The sequence below is a fragment of the Meles meles genome, chromosome 14 (genome assembly GCF_922984935.1).
Source record: "Meles meles chromosome 14, mMelMel3.1 paternal haplotype, whole genome shotgun sequence".
Lineage (NCBI taxonomy): Eukaryota > Metazoa > Chordata > Mammalia > Carnivora > Mustelidae > Meles > Meles meles.
This window is the reverse complement of record NC_060079.1, coordinates 16,942,716-16,968,793: the sequence shown is the minus strand read 5'-3', so window position 1 is coordinate 16,968,793 and position 26,078 is coordinate 16,942,716. Positions and strand designations below refer to the sequence as shown.

Genomic DNA, 26,078 nt, shown 5'->3' with positions numbered 1-26,078 from the left:
AAAGCTTGTATTATTGCTCCTTTTTACAAAGTATAGAAAGTGGGGCCCAATGAAGATGTATGACTCATACAAGTCTACACGGATTAGTATTACATCAAAATTATCCACGGTTTACTTACTAAAGTCACATAAAAGTGCATAAACACAAGGAGAAAAAAGAAAACCCTCATTTGCCAGGTCCACTGACTCCCTTTCTTGAAATGTGTTTTCTTACAAAGTCCACTTTTCCTCTAATATTTCTGTATCTATCATTTATTAACCATTTCCTGTTGCCAAGGTTCTTGCTAAAGAGATAGTGACAAGCTCAACTAAATTACTACAAAATTCCTTCATGTTGGACCTTCTTTCTATGTTCTGTAATCAGAATAATGTTGGTTTGACAGTGTTGAAAAGCTCCCTATTATCTAGTGAATTAGCTACAGATTCCTTTAAGATCAAAGTTCTCAAAAATACTAATTTATTTATTCATTTCATGAGTATATAGACCCGATAGAGAGAGGAATATTAGTGTTAATTGAAAGTTCATTGTGTGGCAGGAATTAACTAAGAACTTTAATTACTGTTTTTCATTTAGTTCATATAAACACCTTGTAAATTAATATTTGCATCCATTTTAAAGACTGGAAAACTGAAGCACAGGAGACTAAGAAATTTGTTTTGGGTCACAAAACTAGTTTATGGGGTAGAGCCAGCATAAAAATTCAGACTTGTTTGATTCTAGAGTTAGTGCTCTTTTAACAAAGTACTGCCAGTGCTGTACATACATGCTCTGGAATTCCAAAGATGTTTAAGATATGCACATGCCCTCAAGTAACTTACAATCTACTACACCTACACATACAACATGAGGCATTCTTGCTGATGTGTTCATATTTCATTTTCTAAGCAATGGAGAATGCCTTGGAGACTTGTTAATAATAAAATATGGTCTGATTATTGTAGAAATGTTTTCTGATAGACGTGAAAAAGAGGCCACAATATAATATATTAAATATGTGGTTGTTCTGTTTGAAAGTTATAGAAGTTTGAAACCATAGAACTATTTAAATGAATTCAACTTGTATTTCATGTCTTCGCTTACTGAGCAGAAAAAACTTTCTCTGTATCAAACATCTAATTACAAGTGTAGTGTGTGATATGACACATACACAGTTTTATGAAAATATCAAATACAGGAAACCTTAGATTGGGGTGGCTGTAAGGGTATCTGAAAACATTTCCCAAAGAGTCGCACTTAAGCTGAAGTCAAGAGCTGAATGAAATTTAACTGAATGAAAAGTAAGGATGGACCCTTCAAGTAAAGGGAAATTATGAAAAAGTCTGAAGGCAAAATAATCCAAAAACAAAAACAAAAAAAAAACCTCTGATGAACTAAATAAAGTCTATCATGTGACTAAAATGGCAAAAACAATGGGAAAGGGAATACAAGGTGCAGTTGGAGAAGTAAGCCAGGGTCAGTCATGGAGGACCGTAAAAGTCATGTTGATAAAACTCTGGATGTGACGCAAAGGGCTAATTAAACATGTGATAAAGAGCTAATTTAAAATGAGAATTACTGGTATATTCCAAAATACCCTATTCCATCATTTCCTGGGCATTCAATATATGTGTTTAATATTATGGGAGTATCTATCACCAAAAACATAGCCACTTAAAAAGCATAATCCACATATTGAGCTCTGTGAAAATACATTTAACTATGAAAAATAGTAATAACTAAGAACTTTCAGAACTACGTATACTGATATCTTTATAAAAAATCCTATGAGGTAGAAATTATTAGTACCTTCATTTTATAAACAAAGAATGCAAGTCTCAGAGAGGTTAAATAATCTTGGTAACACAATTATGAAGAAGAAAAGCCAGCACCAAAGAAGCCTACAGCTGTCCGTTTACCAAATGTTTGCTCTTTCATTACACAATATCATGTTACTTTTTTCTCATACTTAAACAAATTTTAGAGTACATGATATTTAACATAGAAAATGCTTAATTACCTTTGAAGCTGCTGTGGCGGTCACACTTTGGGGAGCTTCCTGAGGTTTACTGCTGCCATGGGAAGATTTGCTCCCCCTGTCTCTCTGTCTCTGCCGACATTCTAAACAGTTTCTCACAGCAACACAGCAAACTATTTAAAAACCAAAAGCATATTATTAATATAAATGCTTGACTCTGACAGTTGAAAAGAGTTGCTAGCTTTTTTTTCTTTCTTTCCATTTTCTCCATTCATTATTCCTAGATAAAATATTTTTTAAATTATGAAATACAGTAATGAAAAGTACATTTAAAACATGTGTAGTTAAAAAACAAAAACAAAAACAACATACCCATATACTACCAATCAGCTGCAGGAACAAAATAATACTGAAGCTCCCAATATATTCCTTCCTTATTCTATCTCCCTCCATCATTTAAAATTCTGAATTTCACAGATCAACAAAAATTTTTTGAAACGTCATATTCACATTTGATAAACTGTTTTGATCGATAAGACTTCTTCAGTAACATGACTACTTGGTGACTATATTGAGCACAGCTCCCTATTTCAGGAAGTGACAGAACACCATAATGCAGTCCATCTCACAAGTCCCAACCCACCTTTCTGCATGATGGGAAAGTCTACAGCCTTGTCAATAAGCATTCCATACATATAAGATTTTCACTTATTTACTTATTTTAAGAAGTCCTATTCATATAGTAATAAACATTACAAGTTCTGGAATCTGACTACCTGAATTTCACTCCTGGCTCTGCCCTTTATGAGCTGTGTGATCTTGGGCCGGCAGCTTAAGCTATGTGCGCCTCAGTTTCCTCATAAGTAAAATGAATATAAACATAGTAACCTCCTTATGGGATTGCTGTGAGGATTTATGGAATTGATATTTTTATAAAGTTCTAAGCACTTTATAAAGTGCACTTTAGAAAGACAGCACATATCGATATATTATGGCTTCATTATTATTCACTTACAAAACTTTCCTATAGATGACAAAAAAGCAAATCGGCTAGGAAATATTGGGATAAAAATGAAATTACCAGTACAGCTTTGAAATATACTCAGAAATAAAAGCTCAGAATAACCAAATAAATGCTAGTTTTAAGATACTGAGGTATTTTAAACATTTCTCTGTTTCAGAGTTCACTGTCAGCTATTGTTAATTATCAAAGGAAATGTCCATACTGGCCACAGTAAATTACCCCACACCTGGTTGTCAGAGAGATCTCAATGTGATCAGTCTCTCCATTATAGTGAGTATGAAATGATTCCACTTAACCTGCCCGTCTTTAAAAAATGCAAAAGAAAACAAGTAGGTTTCATTCCATCATTCTTAAAGCAAGTTATTATTCCTACCTTGCATCAGAACAATTTATCTGAAACTACACATGTGTAGATTTGTATATAATTTTAAAAGTTATGTTTAAAAAGAGTACACATCAGAAATTTCCTTCCTATTTAATGCCTTACTTTCTTGTGTCCTACTCATGCTCTAAGGCAAGTATAAAAACAATTGCTTTCTGGTCCCTTGTAAAGTCTAAGTAGTACAAAAAAATTTCCCCTTTAAGAAAGGTGGGCTATAGAAGAATGGATGTAAAGAAATGGACTAAATTTACTAAGAGTTTTCAGTGCTAACTTTTCTTTGTGTCACAGGATCGTAAGTGAACAGTATAGGCATAGTAATGTTTGTTAGTGTTAACTGCTTACTCTGAGACACAGCGACACTGGCATAGTCAGCAGTTGGCATTCTGTGTATAAAAGCTATGTCACTGGTCTTCTGACATATTTGTGGGTCAGGACAACTATCAACTACAGTACACTACATTAGTGTACCAAAACAGGAGTCCTAAGTGGATTTACATTAAAATCATGTTAATGAAAAAATGTTATTGCCCTTTTGATTTTGAAACAATTCAAAATATATTTGACTTCATTTCAAATTATAATCCATTAAAGATGATCCATTTCATGAAATCTCCAATGTGATGATGCCACAATATTTTTAAGTTAGTAATTGTCAAGAATTACAAGGTAATCTCTATACAACATAATCATTAACGTGTTTCATCAATAATTTACAAACCAAAGAACATCAAAAACTAATCTGTAGGTAATTATTTAACATGCACCATTATTCTTAACAAACTTACCTAGCCTCAGGCACTGTCTCATTAAACCTCCAGAAGACATGTTTTTTTCAGCTTCGATCTCACTAAAATTTAGAGAGCTGGCAAATACAAGTACATCAACCATTGCCATCAATCGGCTGAGGAAAGTTACTGCTGTCTCAGCTGACATGCCTTGTGTCACTTCAATATTTTCCAATTCCGTCTTTAAAAAAGTAGAAGATTTAAGTCTTGTTTAAAATTTGGAAATATAATACATACACATACATGCTATAGGTAAATAGTACTTCAGCATATCTAGTATATTTTCTAAACAAAATAAATTATAAGCTAATTCCACATAACAAAAGAGGTGGTTGTCAAATTTAACTAGTTTACCTATGAATTATCCTTGAAAAAAGGAAAAGTCCATTTTTAACATGAATATTAAATTTAAATGTTATCATTTGTAAAAGCTATATTCCAAACTTAAGGTCATTTCACAAAGACATCTAGGAATAATTATAAAGCTTTATTTGTACTACTTTTGTCTTATTTTATTAATAAAGAGATAAGATACTTTGCTAAAATCCTCACACTCATTTATTAAAAGACATTCTTTAATTTCTCTTTAGTATAAATGCATGATGAGTAATAGTAAATCAGCATCAAAATGAGACGACTGTCAAATGAGAATACACAATTTCTTACCCATTTCAGAATAAACTAAGCCACTAGGTATCTCATACATACAATAATACTAGGGTAAAAATAACCAAGATCATTAATTCCTCTAAAGATATTAATTTGTGACCTTTAAGACACTAGCAACAAGAAGAATCAGTAACAATTTCGTTAGGTACAACTATACTTCCACTAAAGTATTGTTCATGATAAAATATAATTTCTTGCTTTCAAAGGAAATGTTAGAAAGTATTTCTGGAGATGTGTAACTTTGTATTTTGTAAGCAACAGCGACATTTCTTATTTTAATTTTCACTGTATTATATAACATTTTGATTATTTTGACTCATTATAACTAGGCCTCATTTTCTCAATGTCACAAGGGGCAGAAAAAAGTAAGAAGTGCTTTATAAATAAAAAATACTAGTGCTTAAATTTTCTGAAAATGGGCACACTAGCCATATTGATTAATCTTATTTCTTCACCCAATGATAAATTCAACTACAAGGTAAGCATATATTATAGGTATCTATTCCTATTTAATGCTCCATTTTGATATTGTTTATGCCCATCATTCTATCTAAACATATTCCTGGCTCCCATTAAAATGGAAATGTCAGCAGGAAACACTGAAAAAAAAAAACAACAACAAAACACCTCTTAAAACACTTCTTGAGCACAAGATGGGTAATAAAAATGATAGGTGACTACTGCAAGCACTATATAACTAAACTCAATTTTAAATGGAGTATAAAATGTAACAACCTTTCTTCCTTCCATTTAACAGAAAAATAGTGTTAAAACCATTCTCTCAAATGAGCTTAAAAACAGACAAAAATCTGTTTTCAATTGTTGATTTATATTATGCCGATTCAGTACCCTGGTCTAAAGAAATAACTCATTACTTGGATTTCTTAACAACAGATTCTTTATTTCCTAGCACCTCATTGATATACAGCATTATTTCATAGCACAAATTAAAAATCTGTGATCACAACACAATACTTTATATTAAAAAGCAAAAAAAAAATACACAAGAACTCTTTTAAATCTCAGTAATGAAAGTATCTCATAATGGACTGGAAGATCTGGCCATTGCTTAGGTGTATCAAATATTCTCAACAAATTTACAACAATACTAGAATTCTAGAATATCTGTAGATGTATTCTCAAAGAAATTCATCATTCTGAATTACTCAAATTATAAGATTTATTTACTATTTATCACTTTATTAGTTAACAGACTTATTTTCATGTCTTTTGTGGTCTACTAGGTCTAACCTTAAAAATATGCTTTCATTTTTAAATGATTGAATTATATCAGAAATTACTAACAAAATTATTAATCAGCCATGTAATTAGCCAAACTTATTTTTGACTAAACAAAATAAAATTTTAAAATAAAAGCATTCTTAACACAAAAACCAAAAAGGGAGTTCTTAATTAATTCTATATAAAAGTAATTTATATTTTTATGAAATGTTATATAAACATTATAACATATTTAACAATAAAGATCACTCACATATGATTATTATTAAATTTTAAAATAATATACATCCCATCCAATTTCCTTTCATTGGAATCAATTAACATCTGACTGTATGTATGACTGAAATTTGCTTTCATTATATTACAATAGTTTAGTCTAAAGGTTATTGTGATAAGATAATAATTCATCAATTCATTGAGAGAAAAATTCTTTTAATGAATATTTTAAATATACCAAAGATATGTCTAATCCTAAAGATGGTATGGAAACTCAAAATATAACCAAGTCAAAAATTTTATAAATAAGCAAAAATAAAACTTAAAACTGAAAACCTGAAAATTACTTAAGTAATAATACTAACCTTAGAACCCTGGACATGCATTAGACAAAACAGACAACAGATCAAAAAAGTACAAGAAAAGGAAATTATTAAAATTAAATGAAAATACAATGTAAAATAGAAACACAAAATAATATATTTAAAAATTTTATTTATTTTATTAGAAGCCAAGTTCTTAGAAGAGATATTCCTTTTATAACTTACATATGATTAAGATTAAATATCAAATATTTAGACTAATGTTTATTTTTTTCATCAGGGTAACTCTGCCCAAATAATTTATTTTTATATATATATATTTCATACACTAGAAATTATGCATATTCTATTTTATAAAATAAATATATATTCCTAGCAGATGCTTAAGGAAGCATTTTAATAAAAAACTGATAAGATTTCTCTGTAAAAGCCCTAACTCAGTACTGGTTTCAGGAGAAATGACTTAAGGAAATAAACTGTTTATACCAAACTTCCAGAATTTTCATTTAAGAATCATGTTATAATGTGTTTTCTAAAATATTTGGAGTCAAAGAATAAAATACTGTAGTGATTATAACTTAAAAAACATTTTTCTTTGCTAGAATAGAACTTACTGATACACTTATCAGGCCTGCATGTGAACTAAGCTAATTACATAGATATTACACAAAATTTCAGAGTCTTAACTAAGAATTATGTTCCATATATTCAGAAGTTTGGCTAGAATTAAGTTTTACAAAAAAGTCATCAATTTTCCTACTCTCTGATTTTTGACAACAAATATAAGTGAGCGTAAATTTCAAAAAAAAAAAAACAAAAAAACCAACCCACCATTTTCTTGGTACACTGTATAGGAAAATGCATAAAAGCCTCCTCAGAATACTACAGTATGTTCAGTATTATGAGACAAAGGAAAAATTAATTTTTCCACATCTATTAACTCCACATTCTGATAATGGTAAGAAATATAAACTAAATTTAAGACTTTATGATCTTTTGACAGAAAATATTGTTCTTCTTTCATGATTATGAAACTATGAGGAAAGCCAGAAATATCAGTTACTATTATTTTTCTTAACAGATAAAATGAGACCATACCTGATCCTGAATTAAATTCTAAACATACAGTGTTTTGGATGGTTGACCAAAATGATCAACTTAAAATCACAAAGTGATTATGCAATTTGTAGCTGGATCCATGTTCTTTGCTTCTCTTCATTTTTTTTTCTACAACTCCTTGTTTTCACTCATGACCAACTTGTACAATGATAGAGAATAAAAGGGTTCAACTGACTAGTCATAGAAACACTAACTCTAAAAAATCAACAACAACAAAAATAATTCCTCTTTCCAAAACCAAAGATTGATCAAACTGAATACTAAGAAGTTTAAATTTTTTCCCTGGGTACTAAAGTTAAAACCACTGTTCTAATTTATAGAAATTATTTTATAATTTATTTTCTATGCCACATAAGACTTTAAATAGTCCAGGCAAAGCTAAAATTCCAAAAAGTCCTGCCTCTTCAATGAATGTTAAGTTCAAGTTGTTCACTAATATTGCATATGTATACTTTTTTTCCTTAAAGTTTCCACTGAAATGTTACTTATATTACTCTAAACTTTCCTCTTTTTTTTTGTTTTTTTAGAGTTTATTTATTTTTCTAATAAAATTTTTTTAATTTTTAAATAAACATATAATGTATTATTAGCCCCAGGGTTACAGGTCTGTGAATCGCCAGGTTTACACACTTTACAGCACTCACCATAGCACACACCCTCCCTAATGTCCATAATCCCACCACCCTCTCCTCATCCCCCTCCCCTCCCAGCAACCCTCAGTTTGTTTTGTGAGATTAAGAGTCTCTTATGGGGGCGCCTGGGTGGCTCAGTGGGTTAAGCTGCTGCCTTCGGCTCAGGTCATGATCTCAGGGTCCTGGGATCGAGTCCCGCATTGGGCTCTCTGCTCAGTGGGGAGCCTGCTTCCTTCTCTCTCTCTCTCTCTCTGCCTCTCTATCTACATGTGATCGCTCTCTGTCAAATGAATAAAATCTTTAAAAAAAAAAAAAAAAGAGTCTCTTATGGTTTGTCTCCCTCCTTATCCCACCTTGTTTCATTTATTCTTTTCCTACCCCCAAACCCCCCACATTGCATCTCCACTTCTTCATATCAGGGAGATCATATGATAGTTGTCTTTTAATCTAAACTTTTCTTCATGACAATACTACAACAGCAATACACAAATACTAGTGGGAATTAGTATATTCATATGAGATCTCAGAGCAGAAAACAGACCACCACTATGCCAATCCCACTGGGATGGCAGACAAAAAGACTACCATGTAAATCTTTGCCATCAAAATAAATCACCCATTATAAATAAATTTGCCTCAAATATCCTATTTTAGAATTCTGAAGATGGCAGATTATTTTATAAATGGGAAAATTACCTATCATGACACAGTTCTGAATAAACAGTTTCAAAAATAACTAAATGAAGGAAACATCAAAAGCCTCTTCTCCATCTAATGAGCTTTATACTTATTACTTATCCTAATTTTCACAAGCTCCCTGTTAAATAAGCATAATTAACACCTTTTCATAATGAAGAAATTACCACTAGTAAGTGGTAGAAACCAGATTAAAATACAGATTTATCTCGTGCCAAAATCTATATACTTTAATATTGAATCCTAACTCCAAAAAGATTATGTCTGAATCTGACTGATGATGGGAAACATATTTATTTTGATGAAAATGAGATTTCCATACTTATCTGTGATCCATACTTTTACTGAGAAATGGGAAGGACATATTCCTAAGTTAAGCTTTGTATCATAATTTTTTTCAACAGAGAACTATAAAGAAAACCTGGTATTACCCTGTTTATGTGAACTGCTTATAATGTATGTGGAAAAAAAAGTTGTATATTTTGGGGGGATCCATTTCTGTGTTTTTGTTCTGTTCCATCGACTAAGCCTCTCTAAGATACCACACAGTCATGATTACTGTGCTTAATATATAATGATTCTTTCAAAAGTGTTTTAACTATCCCTTGTGAATTTTTTTAAAAATAGTTTTTATGGGGCACCTGAGTGGCTCAGTGGGTTGAGCCTCTGCCTTCAGCTCGGGTCAATGTCTCAGGATCCTGGGATCGAGCCCCGCATCGGACTCTCTGCTTAGCAGGGAGCCTGCTTCCCCCTCTCTCTGCCTGCTTCTCTGCCTACTTGTTAACACTCTCTCTGTCAAATAAATAAATAAAATATTAAAAAAAAAGTTTTTATAACTACAAAAAATTTTGGTGGGATTTTGAGAGGAACTGTGATACATCTAAGTATCAATTTGGGGGCAAGTGTTACCTTTATTACGTTGAGTCTCTAAACATGGTATAGTCTCCATTTATTTAGACCATTTTTGATTGCTTTTACCCATCTTTTGCAGTTTTTGGAATAAAAATATCATATATTTATTGTTATATTTACAACTAAATATTTCATATTGAGCTATTACATATGGTACCGTATTTTTAATTCCTGTGTCCAAATGTTCATTGCTAGTAGAAATAAATACAACTAATGTTGTTGTTCACCTTGGTAAAATGAGAAAGATGACTACCTAGCATTCTACTTACCCTCTCAAAATTAATACAATTTCAACACTAGACATGCCAAATGCTACAAAAAATTAGCATGGCTGAACGTGAAAAGTTACATATCTTCTAATAGAACATAATGACCACAATGTTCAATGAAATTGTTCTAAAAATTAAACTAAATATTCAAGTTCTTGTTTAATAAGAAACAATGAGTTTATCTTAAGCCCTATTGAATTTTCAATGATCAGAAAATAATAGCTTTCCCACTAAAACATTATAATATGACATTTGTATTTTATCTGAGGATTATGCTCTACGTCAGAGGTCAGTAAACTATGACCCAGAAGTCACCCTGCCCCACTGCCTGTTTTTATAAATAACGCTTTATTGAGACAAATCCACACATTTTGTTATGTAACTGTCTACGGTTGCTTTTGCAAAAAAGCAGAGTTGAGTAGTTGAGACAGATACCGTTATAGTCCACAAAACTGAAAATAGTTATCATCTGGCACATATAGAAAAAGTCTGCTAGTCACAGCCATCCATCATTATTCATATTCATTCATTAAATACACATCTGCATTATTTATAATGCATAAGTATTTTTAAAACTACACAAACCTAAACAAAATCATGAGATCACTCAAACATCAGTATCAAATGTTTCTAGGATTGAAATTATAATGGCATCTACATGACAGTGTTTCCTTTTGCTAATCTGTATACTGTCAATGCTTCCTTTTTCACTTTTGGATTTTTACAGGTTAATCTAAACCCAAAAGCTCTTTATATATTCAGTTCTAATTTTCTTCTTTATTTGATCTCATCTTTCCCAACTTTCTCCCTCTACTACATTACAATTTTTAGCACAAATATTACACAATCAAGTAAAGAAAAACAATGCTCAGTGATCAGCACTAGTCATGGTTCTACTAGTATGAAGTGGGACAAAACGTCTGGGTGTTTAAGGAAGCAACTTATTCAAAGAACATAACCAGCTGTTGTATAACCAGGCATAGGTACAATCAGTTAATGAACCAAAATGACAGAAATATAGAGACAGAAATGAAAAAAATTTTCTACACCTGAATTCCTAAATCTGTTAAGAATATTCTAGGCAAGGGCGCCTGGGTGGCTCAGTCAGTTAAATGTCTGCCATCAGCTCAGGTCATGATCCCAGGTTCCTGGGATTGAGCCCCATGGACGGCTCCCTGCTCAGCGGAGAGCCTGCTTCTCCCTCTCCCTCCACCACCTCATGTTCTCCCTCGTTCTTGAATAAATAAAATCTTTTAAAAAAAGGAATATTCGGGGCACCTGGGTGGCTCAGTGGGTTAAAGCCTCTGCCTTCAGCTCAGGTCATGATCCCAGGGTCCTGGGATCGAGCCCTGTATCGGGCTCTCTGCTCAGCAGGGAGCCTGCTTCCCCCTCTCTCTCTGCCTGCCTCTCTGCCTACTTGTGATCTCTCTCTGTCAAATAAATAAATAAAATCTTTTAAAAAAAAAAAGGAATATTCTAAGCAACAAGTAGTTTCAAACTGTAAAATACAGTGGTCTAAACGGTAAAGGTGATAATTTTGGAAATCAAACCTCAAAATGTCAGTATCTTTATTATATATTCATTACAAAATAAAAAATAATTAAATTTGGGCAGTGAAATAGTATGTAAATCATAACATTTATGGACAATTTATTTTGGTAATTTCCTATTATCTCTATCTTGATGGAGATCTTTTAGCTTAAAAAATTGGAAGATTATTTAGTAATATGAATATTTTAAGCCTATACAAATTTCAATACTTACTACTAATTTTATATAGGAGTCATTTTCAGTTCTGCACTAAATTTTAAAACAATATTATAAAATGAATTTTAATTCAACCTTTTAAAATTTCTTGATAACAAATAATTATTTAGAAAATATTAAAAATTTTTATATGATGAAGAAAAATGTCAGGAGAAAATACTGATTTTTTCAGTTTTTAATGTGTGGAAGGGAAAAAGACACTCCCTAGTTTTAATATTAGAATACATTTTGACAACAACTCTCGATTTACCTGAATTTGGGATAAATCACCAGGAGAAATCAGAGACTGAAGAGAAGGCATGGTAGGTACATTAATCTCACAGGATACCTACATTCTTCACATACCATCAACTATTTTTCTTCCTGGCTCCATTTCCTTGCTTAGCTGCTAATTTCATTAAGGCCCTAATAATGACGATCCATTTGCTGCTCTCTCTCTTGATCTAGACTTTGTCAACTTTTTGAATAAATTCATGGGTGAAATGAAAGTGTATGTGCCTGTGAGGGGGGAAAGGTGTTGGGCATGCAATCTTTTGTTGCCAATCTTTAAATTTCAGTGATACTTTGGGGATGATGGCATTGAAAAAACTATAGAGAGAAAAGGAATCATGCAAGATAAGCTGGTTAATAATGAAATAAAACTAGAGATTAATTTGGAAACACTGCTGCGCCAAGTAAAAGATATCTTAACAAAAGGGCCAGTTTCTCTGGAGAGAGAGTACTTTTTGGGCTCATGGATTAGTTTCCCGTATAGTGGCAGGAACACAATCAATACGCTAAACAGAGTTCTACATTCTTTCCTATCTGAGCAAGCAGCTATGGAGTCTTTTTTTAATATATATATAAATCAGAGATTTTTTTTGAACTACAACTAAAATATAGTTAACATTCACCTACTATATTTTAAACATATACAATTAATGTTAAATGCCTTTCAAACTTATTAATGTATTTCCATGTTTTATCTAGAAAGACAGCTATACTTTTTAAATAAATGTTGAACTAGATAAAGTCAGATGCAAATGTTATTACAGTCCATATGTCTATAAAAAGTTGAGTTTTTTGAGGATTATGAAATTGTTCAGATAGCATAAAAATGGTATGTTATTTACATTTTTTTCTGAGATGCCTAAGTTTTAAATAAGAATTCATTAATTTGGCTCCCTTTTGGAAATAATTTGCTAGCTTCAAGATTAAATCTCAGAGAATAAGAATGTAAAAGTTCCACATATAGTTTAAAATAATAATAAGTTTTGAAATAACATTTCAAGCAATTCACATGAGGTTTTGCATATCTAATGACTTTTTTCTAAATTTTTTTAAAAAAATTTAGATTTTTTCTAAATTTAGATTTATGATTCTACTTACTTACACAATAACCATGTCCTTGTATTTAGAATTTTAAGAGTAATAGAATAAAAATTTTAAGTTTACCATAATAAGTATTTGAAGAAATAGGCAATATATAGAAAATAAAGTAAGTCACTTATAGTTATGGCTCTTCTTCAAAAGTATTCATCAAATCACCAGAGAAATGTTTCCATAAACACACATAGCTGAAACCCAACACTGGCAAAAAGAAACAGGGAGAAGTTGCCTTAGGTGAATATGTCTCCTTAAAATCTATCCGTTTACAGCAGAAAACACTGACAGGCTCTAGTTAGGTAATTACAAAATACACCACTAGATGGAAGCAAAGTACTTACAGTTGGTGATGTAGCAGCAGAGAGCAAAGGTAAAATTCCTCCACAAGCAATAATGATGTTGTCTACCATTTGGGAAATGAGGTGAATTGTGTTATGTACAAAAATAATATTTTCATTGCTATTGACAAAATCCATTACAGACTTTGTGGAATGACTAAAAGAACAGAAAAACAAAACATAAATGGACATTTTCTTAGCTTAAGAAGTTAACTATAACATTTATAAAGTGAAAAATGTTGAAGAGCTAGGCAAATTTAAAATGGAATTATTAGAAAAGAAAATAATTTACAATTGAGATAGCATATTACCCAAAACTTAACATTCATCCTTGCAGAGTTTCTTTGTGTCCAAATGTATTAACTCATTAATGGGGGTTTCTGCTTTAAAAATAAGTGTGTTGACCAGATTTAGGTCAATGGATTTAAATTAGCTAAAGTTTATTTTCACAAAAGCTGGTTATTTTATGTTGAAATCAGTTTTCCTTATTTACCATCCTCAGGTAATCTAGAACAACTGGATAGTTAACTCCAAGTTTACCTTTCAGGGAGTTTCTGTTTATCACCAGATTGCAGCCCCACCTGTGACCAGCCATACTGGAAATGTGTACTGCTAGTCACAGAAGTGACATGTTAGGGAAATATAAATAAATCAGTAAAAATTCAAGGACTTACTGAATAAAATAATGAAAAAGATCTTAAAGGTCAGCAGTGCAGCTTTTCCATACAAAACATGCAACTTAGATATCCAGAAAAGTACACTGCTTTAGTTTGATGTCTGTCAATAATATAAACTATTTTCTAATGGAAAAAAAGAGATTACTCCATGATCAATTGTTCTTTTTTGTCCAATTTTCTCAAATTTGGTCTATTTTACAATTTTGAAGTTTCACTTTTTCCCCAACATCCCACAAACAGCTGTAGATGTGAAATGGTGTCCATGTGTCAGAGGATTCATCAAGGAAAGCTGCCAGTTGGTTTCCGTACTGACGCCAACAGCCAGTTCCATCAACCAAAAGGTTCAGTTTTAGGAAAGACTGAAAAGAAAGCTCATCAGGAAATCAGTGGTATCTGGTACACAGTGGCTACTCCAATGTTGGAAACAGGGCAAAGTGCTATAGGACTTAAACACTGTGACAGATCCAGTCAAGAAGACAGTGAAACCAACTAAGGCCTCATTCACTCCAAGGACTCAGCATTAGTTCACTAGGAGGGTATGGCCACTTTCTTCTCCCTGTGTGTGAAGTTAAGTAATGTTCATGGTATTTGCAATAAGAAAAAGACCTTCCATTGCTCATGATGCATCTTACTGACAGCAAAAATAATCAGTCATTCTTCTTTTCATATACATGACGGTGGCAAGATGAGAGAACATGCTTGTCTAAGGATGCTTGATTTGGGTTTGGTTAAGGATAAATTCTCTGAAGACAAAGCATCAGCAACTGAATGGAATGCCAGATATCAGTTCATCTTTAGTGTAGCTGATATTCAATCTTCAGCATGATCAATTAAGTCAATTGATTCTCACTCCTTCCAACTATAAACTATCATCGATGACATCTTAGATGTCAAGATGTTTGCCCAATCCTAAAAATAGGTTCTATCTTTTTAAAAAAATTAATTAGGGCACCTGGGTGGTTCAGTTGGTTAAGCATTTGCCTTCAGCTCAGGTTATGATGTCAGGGTCCTGGGATGGAGCCCTGTATCAGGCTCCCCGCTCAGTGCGGAGTCCACTTTTCTCCTTCCCTCTCTGCCCCTCCCTGTACCCGATTGTGCACGTGCTCTCTTTCTCTCTCAAATAAATAAAAATAAAATCTTTTTAAAAAATTAAGTAAAATTTGGGGCGCCTGGGTGGCTCAGTGGATTAAGCCGCTGCCTTTAGCTCAGGTCATGATCTCAGGGTCCTGGGATTGAGCCCCCCATCAGGCTCTCTGCTCTGCAGGGAGCCTGCTTCCTCCTCTCTCTCTGCCTGCCTCTCTGCTTACTTGTGATCTCTCTCTCTGTCAAATAAAGAAATAAAATCTTAAAAAAAAATTAAGTAAAATTCTGTTTGGGGAATTTTATGAGAGCTCATGAAAGAGAACAGAGATACATGGTATCTGTGTGCATGTTATTTTTCCATCCTATGTTAAAGGAAGGAAAGTGGACTAGCTCTCATTTGGGGACTACTAATATTGTAATTAGTAAGTTACAGTATACATCTTCACTGATAGTCATATTAATAGTAATGTATTTCATTGTATTCCAGTTTCCTTATTTAGTATCCCTAGGTAATTTAGCACATAACAGCACTAGCAATGGAAAGACCATTGTTTTTATCACATAAGTAGACTAAGGACAAACTAATAAAATTTAGAAGTAAAAACATTCTATGGCAGACACTGATTGTTTTCAATAATAGTTATTCCTTCTTCCCTGCTAACACAATACAGATTTTGTTCTATTGTTGAGTTAGATCAGGTATAGGAAAGGTTGGTCTTTCTCTAGTTAGTAGGTTACTAGCCAGTATTGCTCTATATAAGTCAGTCATTATAACCCCATTTCCCCTTTGCTGGTGATTGACTGCTGGCACATGAGAGGTAAGGGGGAGATTTCTTGAGGAGCTTCTTTTAGAAAAAAAGAAGGCAGGGAGTAAGGAGTGGGAAAGGGAAAAAGTAAAAAAGGAAACAATAGAGAAGAAGGAAAAGAAAATGGGGAGAAGAAAAAAAGAGGAGACAGAGGTGGAGGAGGGAGAGGGGAAAAAAGGAAGAGGAGAAATGAAGAAAGGGATGAAGGAGGAAGAAGAAGATCCCCTGCCTTCTAGTTTGGGCAAGTTTCCTATGTTGAACTGGTGCTGGAAGGTGACTTAGTCACCTTGAATCTCAGAAGGAAAATTAAGAGAAGGAGAGAAGCCTCCTTAAGTCCAGAGAAGACCATGCTATTGACTGTTTAAGTCAATGATAGTGGGGTATTGTTACAGCTGTCAACTTCCTAATTTATGTGCATGCACATACAAATGATGTACTCTTGTAAGTGCTTAATTTGTTGCATATTTGCTATTAGAAAATTAACAGAAAGTGAGGCAAGGTAATGATTTAATTTATGCAGACTTTGTTTTCCTTAAGTGATGATTTAAATTATGTAGACTGTTTCTTTAAGTGATTATATATGAAGTGATACTAACTACTTTAAGGGTAAAAGCTCTAAAAATAGATGCCATAAGGTGATCTAGATTTTATTTTAACACTATATGTTATAATCTTATTGCCAAGAATATATTTAGTATATGGTAGTAATTTTAACAGAGAAAGAATAAAAATGTGGAAACTGCTTTGAACAAAAACTGAACCTTTCTATTGTTATTGTTAAATCTCTTTTATATAGAGAATAGGCAATACCAGATTTCAAAATGTTGCTTTTTAATTGTCTAAAGCCTGAATTCTTGGATACCTTTTGATTTGAGCCCAAGGCCTTATAACCTTTGTGAAAATATTCATGTTTCTATATAAAATTTCAAAGTTGGATTTTTAATAAGTTCAATTTTTGAGATTATTCAGTGATATAATTCCCTTATGGATCAACTGATGTCACCAATTTAAAATATTCATTTTCTTAAGTGAAAGCTGCCTTATTTAAGAAAAGAAATATTTCTACCTCCTCCAAACATGTACATCTGTTTCTAATGCAAATAGTAAGTCGGTGAGAAGTCGCTGGTGCATTGGAGACCATTTAAACTCGGGAATACGGAACATTGTAGTGCGTGGGCCTGGGCTGAACTGGCGCCGCTGTTCCTCAGTCATAGGCATTCCTCGAAATCCTAAATCGACGCGGAGATCTCTGTCCTGCTGTGTAATAGACCGGCCTTGAACAGCCTAGAGAAAGACAAGGTGAACTTTTATAGACTGTGAAAGAAATGTCTCGTCTCAAAAAGAAAACAGCAAGTATAGTCAAGTGAGTGAGTGAGTAAAGATTTGCATATTACTTCTGTAAGTTAATATATTTTACATATATTAGTCATCTGGTGATTCCCTGGACAGAAACCTTTTTGAGCCGACGAGGCCACTTTGATTACTTTTATTTTGCTGTTTCAAAAGTTAGGCAAGCATTCGAAGACCTCAGTTCTAACACCAAAGTTCACATTGAAAACCAAGTCCTCTTAACTCCTATTTAAGGAGTCTTCATATTAGACCACATTTCTTCCTTAGGAAAGAAAGCATATAACTCATATTGAAATGTACTGGATATATGTCATCAACTAACTATAACTGGAAACACAAGATTTAAAAAAAATATTACTTGAACCGATTCAAATTAATTGAAAAGTCCATTTCATTCACAATACTTCAATTTAGAAAAACAGTACATCTATTTGATAAGTTAGAAAACCAGAAAATGCCTACAAACTCTACATGAAAACCAGGCAAGCCCAGTGATTATCATGTTCAAAAAACAATGCACCATGCTTTCCTTTCTTTTAAGTCTCCTAATGCGGTATTTCCACTCCCTTCCAGTTATCATTGTGGTACAACTGCCACAAAAAATGGAAACTAGCAGTCAACAAAAAAAAATTAAAATACCCTTCCCATACACAGAAGATACTTTTTGTTTGTTTCTGTTTTTATTTTCCAAACACAGAACATAATACTATCATTAGAGTACAAAGAAAGGTATGGTTTACTCTTTATAAAATTCTATAAATATATAAAATTTATCTAGAATTTTATAAAAATTCTAATGGAAACATGTTAATTTTGTCTTTGAGGACATTAAAAGGTGAGTGGAAAACCTGGAAAACCACCAAAAAACCAGATCATTAAGGGTTAAAGTATTTTTCAACTCTTAACCGTAAGGTAATTTAGTCTAGAAAATAAGGAAGTAGTCTTAAAACTCAAAGCTCCACAATTAAAATTCATATCAGAAAACATCATCTATTTTTAGCTTTATTCTGGAGAGGCCAGAACTGCAGCACTAACACTTCCTCACCGCCAGACCTAAGAGTATTTAGTTTTCTCATAATAGATTCCTAGCCATGACGTTGTAAAGAAATTCTCACTGCTAATAACGCAAATTTTCTCAGCCATATTACCTACCTCACAGGGTGGTTGTGAGGATTAAATCTGAAAACATACAGCAAGCACAGTGCCTGGAACATAGTAGGCACTTGCTAAATAACAGTTCCCTTTTCCCTTCCCCTTCATTTATCAGTTCAATTTGGGCTCCAAGTCCTCTTTTCAGAACAAGGTTGGGCCTGAAGCTTAAAAGGTTAAAATTAATCAAGTATTCGGAATGAAAATCTTGAGTACAAAATGTGTAAATTTAGTCACAGAGTCGTAAGATATCAGAATAGGTAAAGCCCTAAAAGGTCATATTTTAATCGAGTACAACCTCTTGTACTGTATAAGGAAATGCAGGCCCAGAGAGTTTCAGCCAAGATACACAGACAAAACATGGCAGAGCTCGAAATACAATTCAGGTATCTTAAATGTCTCTACCACACTATTTGACTTCATAAATTACTACAATACCATAATTAAGTATACACATGGTGTAACTGTAAGAAATGACTCTTACTGCTGTAGTGTTAACAACCTGCTACCTGTTCGATGCATTTTTTAGAACTCATGTAGGATAACTCACTTGCGTTGTAGCAGTGGTCTGGATTTTTCGAATTTCTTTTCCTGATTCCTTGCCATCATCAGATCTCTCAGTGTCTGAAATTATACTTCCAGCATCAATATTTGGTACAATTTTGCTACCAGATGACTCCGTTTCCAGAGTTGTAGCAGTCATTTCAGCATACTCTAACCCTTTAGAGGAAGATGCTAAGTCTCTTTCAGAAATACTGCTCATTCCATCTGAAGTTGTATGGATTTTGAACTCTTTTTCTTCTATTATACTGGATGTACAACTTAAATCTACACTACCAGTCATGTGAGCAAGCAATCCAAGATCATCACTAACACTCAGATGTACTTGTGTATCCTGGATATTTGGAATAATGTGATTGCTAGAAAGTTCAGGAAGAAGTTTCTCCTCCTGTTTGGGTATTCTATCAAAGAGAAATGATGTACTACTATTAGGAAGTTCATCTTTCTCATCTGCTAATGTTATCAATGGGCCATTATCCTTTTCTTCATTTTTTTTAATGATACCAACACTTCCATGTACGTTGTTCTGGAGTTTTTCAACAGCAGCACTATACACATTATCCAGCAAGGATTCAACCTCCACAAGGGCACCATTTTCTCCACCAACTAAAGTCTCCGGTGATAAATCCATATCATCGAGCTTTACTTCTGTTGCTTCTACTTTCTCTGCTTTTATATCAACTAAAAGATCATGTACTTCCACATGTACACCACTTCCCGGTCTATCTGAATTTCCAAGAATATCATCGGGCACTTTTGTTGACATGAGCAAGTCTCTAGTATCTGTGCTGACAGGGTAATCTGTCTCACTTTCTGGACTCTGGCTTTGTGACAGATCTTCTATCTCTCGAATTTCCATTCCACCTTTTGCTCCTGTAGTCTGCGATGAAAGACCAGAGATGGTGCTCACATTCCCTTTTTTTCCCTTTTTAATGTTTTCCTCCTCTTGCCTCTGATATTCTTCATACATTTTGGCTAGGTATTCCTTATGTGCTTCATAAGTGACCTTAGGAATAAATGAAAAAATTAAGGCATTTTATGTACATACTGAGATGAAAAAAAAATAGAAATAAAGTTATGATAATAGAAAAAGTATCAAAATTTTAAGATTTCAAATGTAGTACATATTAATTTTAAGATAAGTTCCATTAGGTAATTAGAAATAATCATCAAAAATAGATATGCCTTATTATATGAACTATAAACTAGCAACATTAAACTTTTAAGTACAGCAATCTTTTCTTCTAGATTAAGTATTTCAATGTTACCCTAACTAATGTTACTCTAACCTAATATGTCAGTTGAACTCCTACATATTTGAGTTCAGCTAAAACAGAAAATCAGCTAATAATATATAATATCCAAAGTACTATTGCTATATCAATTTTCAGCATCTATTACTCACATGTGTGTCTATTTCCAACAACTAAGATTTTTTAAAAATCACATATCTATAAATATATACATTTTAAACTGTTAAAACATCACAATTTTATCTTTATATAAGCTACTTTAATTGGTTACTTTACATAGGCTTGTTTAAAAATAATTATTATATTTTTCACAAAAATGCAATGTTTTTTCATATAAAATACTAATTTAAAATTTGTTAATGTAATGATAAAAGGTGCAAATATATTGTAATATGTAAGTTTTAACAGAAATAAAAAAGCTCTTCTAAAATTGAAAACAATCGGGGTGCCTGGGCAGCTCAGTCTGCCTCCAGCCTCAGGTCATGATCCTGGAGTCAAGAGATCTAGCCCCTGTGCAGGCTCCCTGCTCAGCAGGTAATCTGCTTTCCCCTCTCCTCTGCCTCTACCCCTGTTCATGCTTGTGCCCGCACACTCACTCTTTCTCTCTCTCGCTCACTCTCAAATAAGGAAGTTTTTAAAAACTTAAAAATAAAATTGAAAATAATAAAGTTCAAAATCTTTCCTTATAGGTACACATACTGACTTATATTTAAATAACAGGATTTTAGGTTGAGAGGCATCTTCCTTTGGAGATTATCTTGAAACAAAACCCCCTTTACTTTACAGAAGAGGAAATCAAGTCCCAAAGTGGGGGCTGACAAACTATGACCCATGAACCAAATCTGCTTATTACCTATTCAGTAAGTAAAGTTTTATGAGAACACAGCCATACTCAGTTTTCTACATACTGCCTAAGGCTATTTTCATACTACACGGCAGAGTTAAATAGTTGTTTCAGAGGCTGTACAGCTCCCAAAATCCAAGATATTTACTATCTGCACATCTTAAAAACATTAAAAAAATTTTTTTCTGATCCTTGCACAAAAGGACTAAATGCATTTTCTAAAGTCACAAAACTGAACTGTGGCATAGACTTAGAGTAAAAGCCAAACTTCTAATTCCCATGCTTTTTCTATGGCTCCACATAATGAGAAATGTTATAGAATATAAAGTGCACATAACTGTTTATTGTAACCCACTACTCTTTCTTACCAAGATCAGATAACATTTTAAAAAAGATATACAGATTCTTAGAATTAAAAAGAAAAGATAATGCAATTAAAAATACCATTAAACTTAAATACTTAATTATGTTTCACTTGGAAATAAAGGCAATTTTTGACTACTTTTTAAAAGTCTTAAAACATATATTTCAGAGTATATTTCATGAAATATTATTTTAAGAACCAGTAGGTGTGTTTTAGGTAAAAGAGCTATTGACTCAGACTCAAGCTATAAAATAAATGTGGGGTAATTTGTGGGGTCTAAAATTCCTAATTCATAAACCTGGGGTTTCAGTTAAATTATCTACAAAACATTTCATGCTCTAACAGTTTATAAACGGAGAGAAAATAAAACCAAAAACAAGAGAGAAAGATGAGATAAAGGAATGGGCCATGAGGTAAATTGTCCACAAGATGGCACCAGAAGAGTGTTTACAGACATTCAAACTGCAGCTGAAACACAGATGATACAAAATACTGAATCTCTTGTTACCTTGGAATGGGCTATTGAGAGTGTATCCACCCAAACTCTCCATCCTCCCCATTCATATTTTATTGCATGATACAACAGAATTCGGAAGATATTGTAGACCATCTCGGTAATCTTCTGTTCCTCAGAATTTTTAGGATTGATATAGCCAAGAGAAAACATCCAATCCTGCCATACTGAACACTGCAATAAGCATCTGGGGAGGGGGGGGGGGAACTCATTAAAAACATCTAATTTATATTAGAATTTACTATTTTGAAATTTAGATAGTGAAAATATGATCTGACCTAGATAAAGTAAGGTGCACAGTCATTCTGCACATTCTATTTTCTATACCTGGAAAGATTTCCTCCCATTTTTCTACCTGGAAAAATCCAAATTATCATTTCAAATTGGTTTCCTAACACTCCCAGTCAGATTTAGCTACTGTTTCTCTACTCCCCATCACATGTACCACTCACAATGCACTTAATACATTATATATTAATCACTATTTTATTGTTATCTTCCCCACTAAATTGTACCAAGACTATATACTAAGATAACCTGTGCAGCACAGTGCTTTAAACATACTACTCCGTAAGTATTCATGAAATTAAAGACTCACGAAGCCACCATAGCCTTAGATTGTACCCCATGTCTTAGCACACCAGCTCAAAAATGCATGACAAAACAATCAGTTATCAGACAAAAACTGAGAGAAGCATAGATGAATATGAGCAAATCCAACTTGATTACTATAGATAGGTATCACCAAAAGGAATGGTGAATTTTAAATAAGGGTTTGGGAAAATATATATTTATAGACGCAATTAAAATATAATACCCACATAATCACATAAAAATATAATAATGAATATAAATAAAATAAATGTTGATTATATCAAAGAAACATAAAATGCCTTTTCTGATAATTACACTTATTTAGCAATATGGGAAAGATCTGAAAACATTTTTTGAAAGAGACTAAAAATAAAGGAGAGAATATCATTACAGAACAAAGTTTTGTTATGCTATTGAAACTGCTTACCTTCTATTTTCACGGCTGTTACTGAAAAGTTTTATCATGTCAGATAAAAATAAACGACGAACTTCCATCAGTTCTGGACTTGGTGTAGAATTTTTTAACAGAGTTGCCACCACCTTAAGAATCACTGTGAATGAACAACAACAACAAAAAGAAGTCAAGATTTATAACTGTATCATAACTTCCCCTTAAAAAGTTTTACTCATTTTCAACTTAGCCTTATGATAAGTGAGTTACAAGTATCATGAACTATGGCAATCACAAGTTATGCAAAGTTTTGATTTAGTTTTCCATGTTACCATGTTACTATTGCATTACAATAAAGAATGTTTGGTTAGCTTCAAAAAATAATAATTACAATAAAGAACATTTGGCTATATCAAAAAATAATAACAAGCTTTGGTGAGGATGTGGAGAAAAGGGAACTCTCATGCACTGCTGGTGAGAATGTAACTTGGTGCAGCCACTGTGAAACAGAGTATGAAGGGTCCTCAAAAAATTAAAAATAGAATTATCTTACGATCCAATGATTCCACTACTGGGTACTGACCCAAAGAAGATGAAAAGACTAATTCTAAAAGATGCATGTACTACAATATTATTTACAATAGCCAAGATATGGAACCAACCTAAATGTCCATCAGCAGACAAAAAAGATGTATATACACACAATAGAATATTAGTCATTAAAAAGAATGAGATCTTGCCTTTTACAAAAACATGGATGGACTTAGAGGGTACTATGCTAAGTGAAAAATGCCAAGTACCGTATGATTTCAATTACGTGTGGAATCTAAAAAAAACAACAAACAGAAATGCACTCATAAATACACAAAACAAACTGGTGGTTGTCAGTTGAGAAGAGGGTAGGGAGATGGGCAAATGAGAGGTGAAGGGAATTAAGAGCTGCATACTTCCAGTTACAAAATAAGTCACAGGGATGAAAAGTACAACATAGGAAATACAAGAAAAAAAATGCTGTTGCTCACTTGGATTCTGAATTTTCACTGTAGAATCTGGCTCTGGATGTGGTTTGTGTACAACCTGAGTACATACTTGCTCTGTCAAGATCTGAAAGATGAAGAATTTGAATTTCATTGAGAAAATAATTTAAAATCATTATTTCAAAATATAAAAAGAATCTGCAAGAAATGTCAATTCTGTCAAAATCAAATGAAATCTTCTTCTAAAGTGTCTTCCAGTCATTCCACATCTTCTAAACTCTTTAACTCTTTAGTTTCCAAATTCTGTTTATTATGGATAAAGACAAAAAAGAACCAATATCTATAGTAGGAAGGATTAATTAGGAAATCCAAAAATTTATTTTTTTTTCAAAAATTTATTTTTTTAAATACCTTCACAGTGTACTTCCTCGATATACTTAAACTATGAGTTGTAAACATCTGACTCTTTATATCATCATTAATTTTAAAAAACTTAAAAAATAAGTAAATTAAAAAAATAATGTATGAGCCTGTGTCCTAACATCAAAATGAAGTGTAGGAAGGGAAAAATCTTTATTAAAAATGTGGCTCATTGCCATTTACCCATGAATTTTTCTTTAAACTTTTTTCAATAACATAATGACAAAAAGTTGACCAAATCAAAAATAAAATTCTAAAACATTTTTTAAATTTTTCCACTAAACTACAGTCTCTATGAGTGCTGGATTCTTATACATCTTTTTTTTTTTTTTTTTTAGATTTTATTGTTTATTTGTCAGAGAGAGAGAGGGGGAGAGAGGGATCACACAGGCAGACAGAGTGGCAGGCAGAGTCAGAGGGAGAAGCAGGCTCCCCGCTGAGCAAAGAACCCGATGTGACACTCGATCCCGGGACGCTGGGATCATGACCTGAGCCAAAGGCAGCTGCTTAACCAACTGAGCCACCCAGGCATCCCTTATACATCTTTTTTACTATTATGTTCCTAGCAATCAGCACAGTGCCTGACACAGTGCCAGTACTCAAACATTTATGAAATTTAAGCATGGATAACTGAATTATATAGAAATAATGAATATGTGACTCTTCACTGTATTTTAGGCTTTATCTTGTATATACCTATATCCCTGCATATATAAAAAAATCTAATGGGACTATACTTAACAAAGATGTAATTTTATATTAGTGATTTAATTTCCTGTTTAACTTAACATACTAAGTTTTGAATGAAACTTTTGGTTCACCCCAAGGAAAGGAGAAAAAAAAAATCTGTGGATAAACCATAAAAGGTAGTTGAGAGCCTAGTAGTACCTAGCTATTTTGTAAAAGTTGGGGATGGAGAAATGTAAATGAGCCAGAGATGATCCCATCTGATTAGAAAAAGATCATAACAGCAGTGGCATTTTTCTGACCTTTCCGCTCAGACTTGAGAAAAAAGAAGAAAAAGAAGAAGATAAGAAACTGACTTATTACATATCAGGATGTTTATCAAAAAGGTATTGACTTGAAATAAAAACTAACCTATTACTAAAATGATAAATATAGACCATGAGGACCTCCTTCACTCTCATGAAACACTTTGTTGTTAATACTAAACAGGGCCTCAAAATTTTCTCAACAGAGCACTACAGACATGCACTACTAATTAGATTGAACTGACACATGGGACAGAAATTTCTTTGAAAACCTAAAGAATCTCAAAATGCCGAAGAACATTCAGTGGTTGGTATATGCTTACAAGGTTTTCCCATTGATCTGCCCAAAAAAGCACTGGTGTGGACCTACAGCTGAGCAGACAAAATCCCTAAAATTCTGGTTATAAAT

The 26,078-nt window shown here is 32.8% G+C and overlaps 1 protein-coding gene across 8 annotated transcripts in view; it reads right to left on the bottom strand.

The window, feature by feature from the left end:
* Positions 1-26,078, bottom strand: part of NBEA (neurobeachin) — a 687,041-nt gene that overhangs the window by 452,957 nt on the left and 208,006 nt on the right. For 5 of the 8 annotated variants that reach the window (XM_045977917.1, XM_045977919.1, XM_045977920.1 and 2 more), the window contains 9 exons: positions 24,303-24,384; positions 23,317-23,440; positions 22,290-22,482; positions 19,310-20,326; positions 17,327-17,544; positions 13,698-13,851; positions 6,639-6,647; positions 4,147-4,327; positions 1,998-2,128 (listed from right to left, as the gene is read on the bottom strand). In XM_045977917.1, the coding sequence (XP_045833873.1) occupies positions 1,998-2,128; positions 4,147-4,327; positions 6,639-6,647; positions 13,698-13,851; positions 17,327-17,544; positions 19,310-20,326; positions 22,290-22,482; positions 23,317-23,440; positions 24,303-24,384 (2,109 nt within the window). Of the gene's footprint in view, positions 1-1,997; positions 2,129-4,146; positions 4,328-6,638; positions 6,648-13,697; positions 13,852-17,326; positions 17,545-19,309; positions 20,327-22,289; positions 22,483-22,606; positions 22,612-23,316; positions 23,441-24,302; positions 24,385-26,078 lie in introns of those variants that run through there. The other 3 variants (XM_045977918.1, XM_045977925.1, XM_045977923.1) reach the window with 2 other exon arrangements.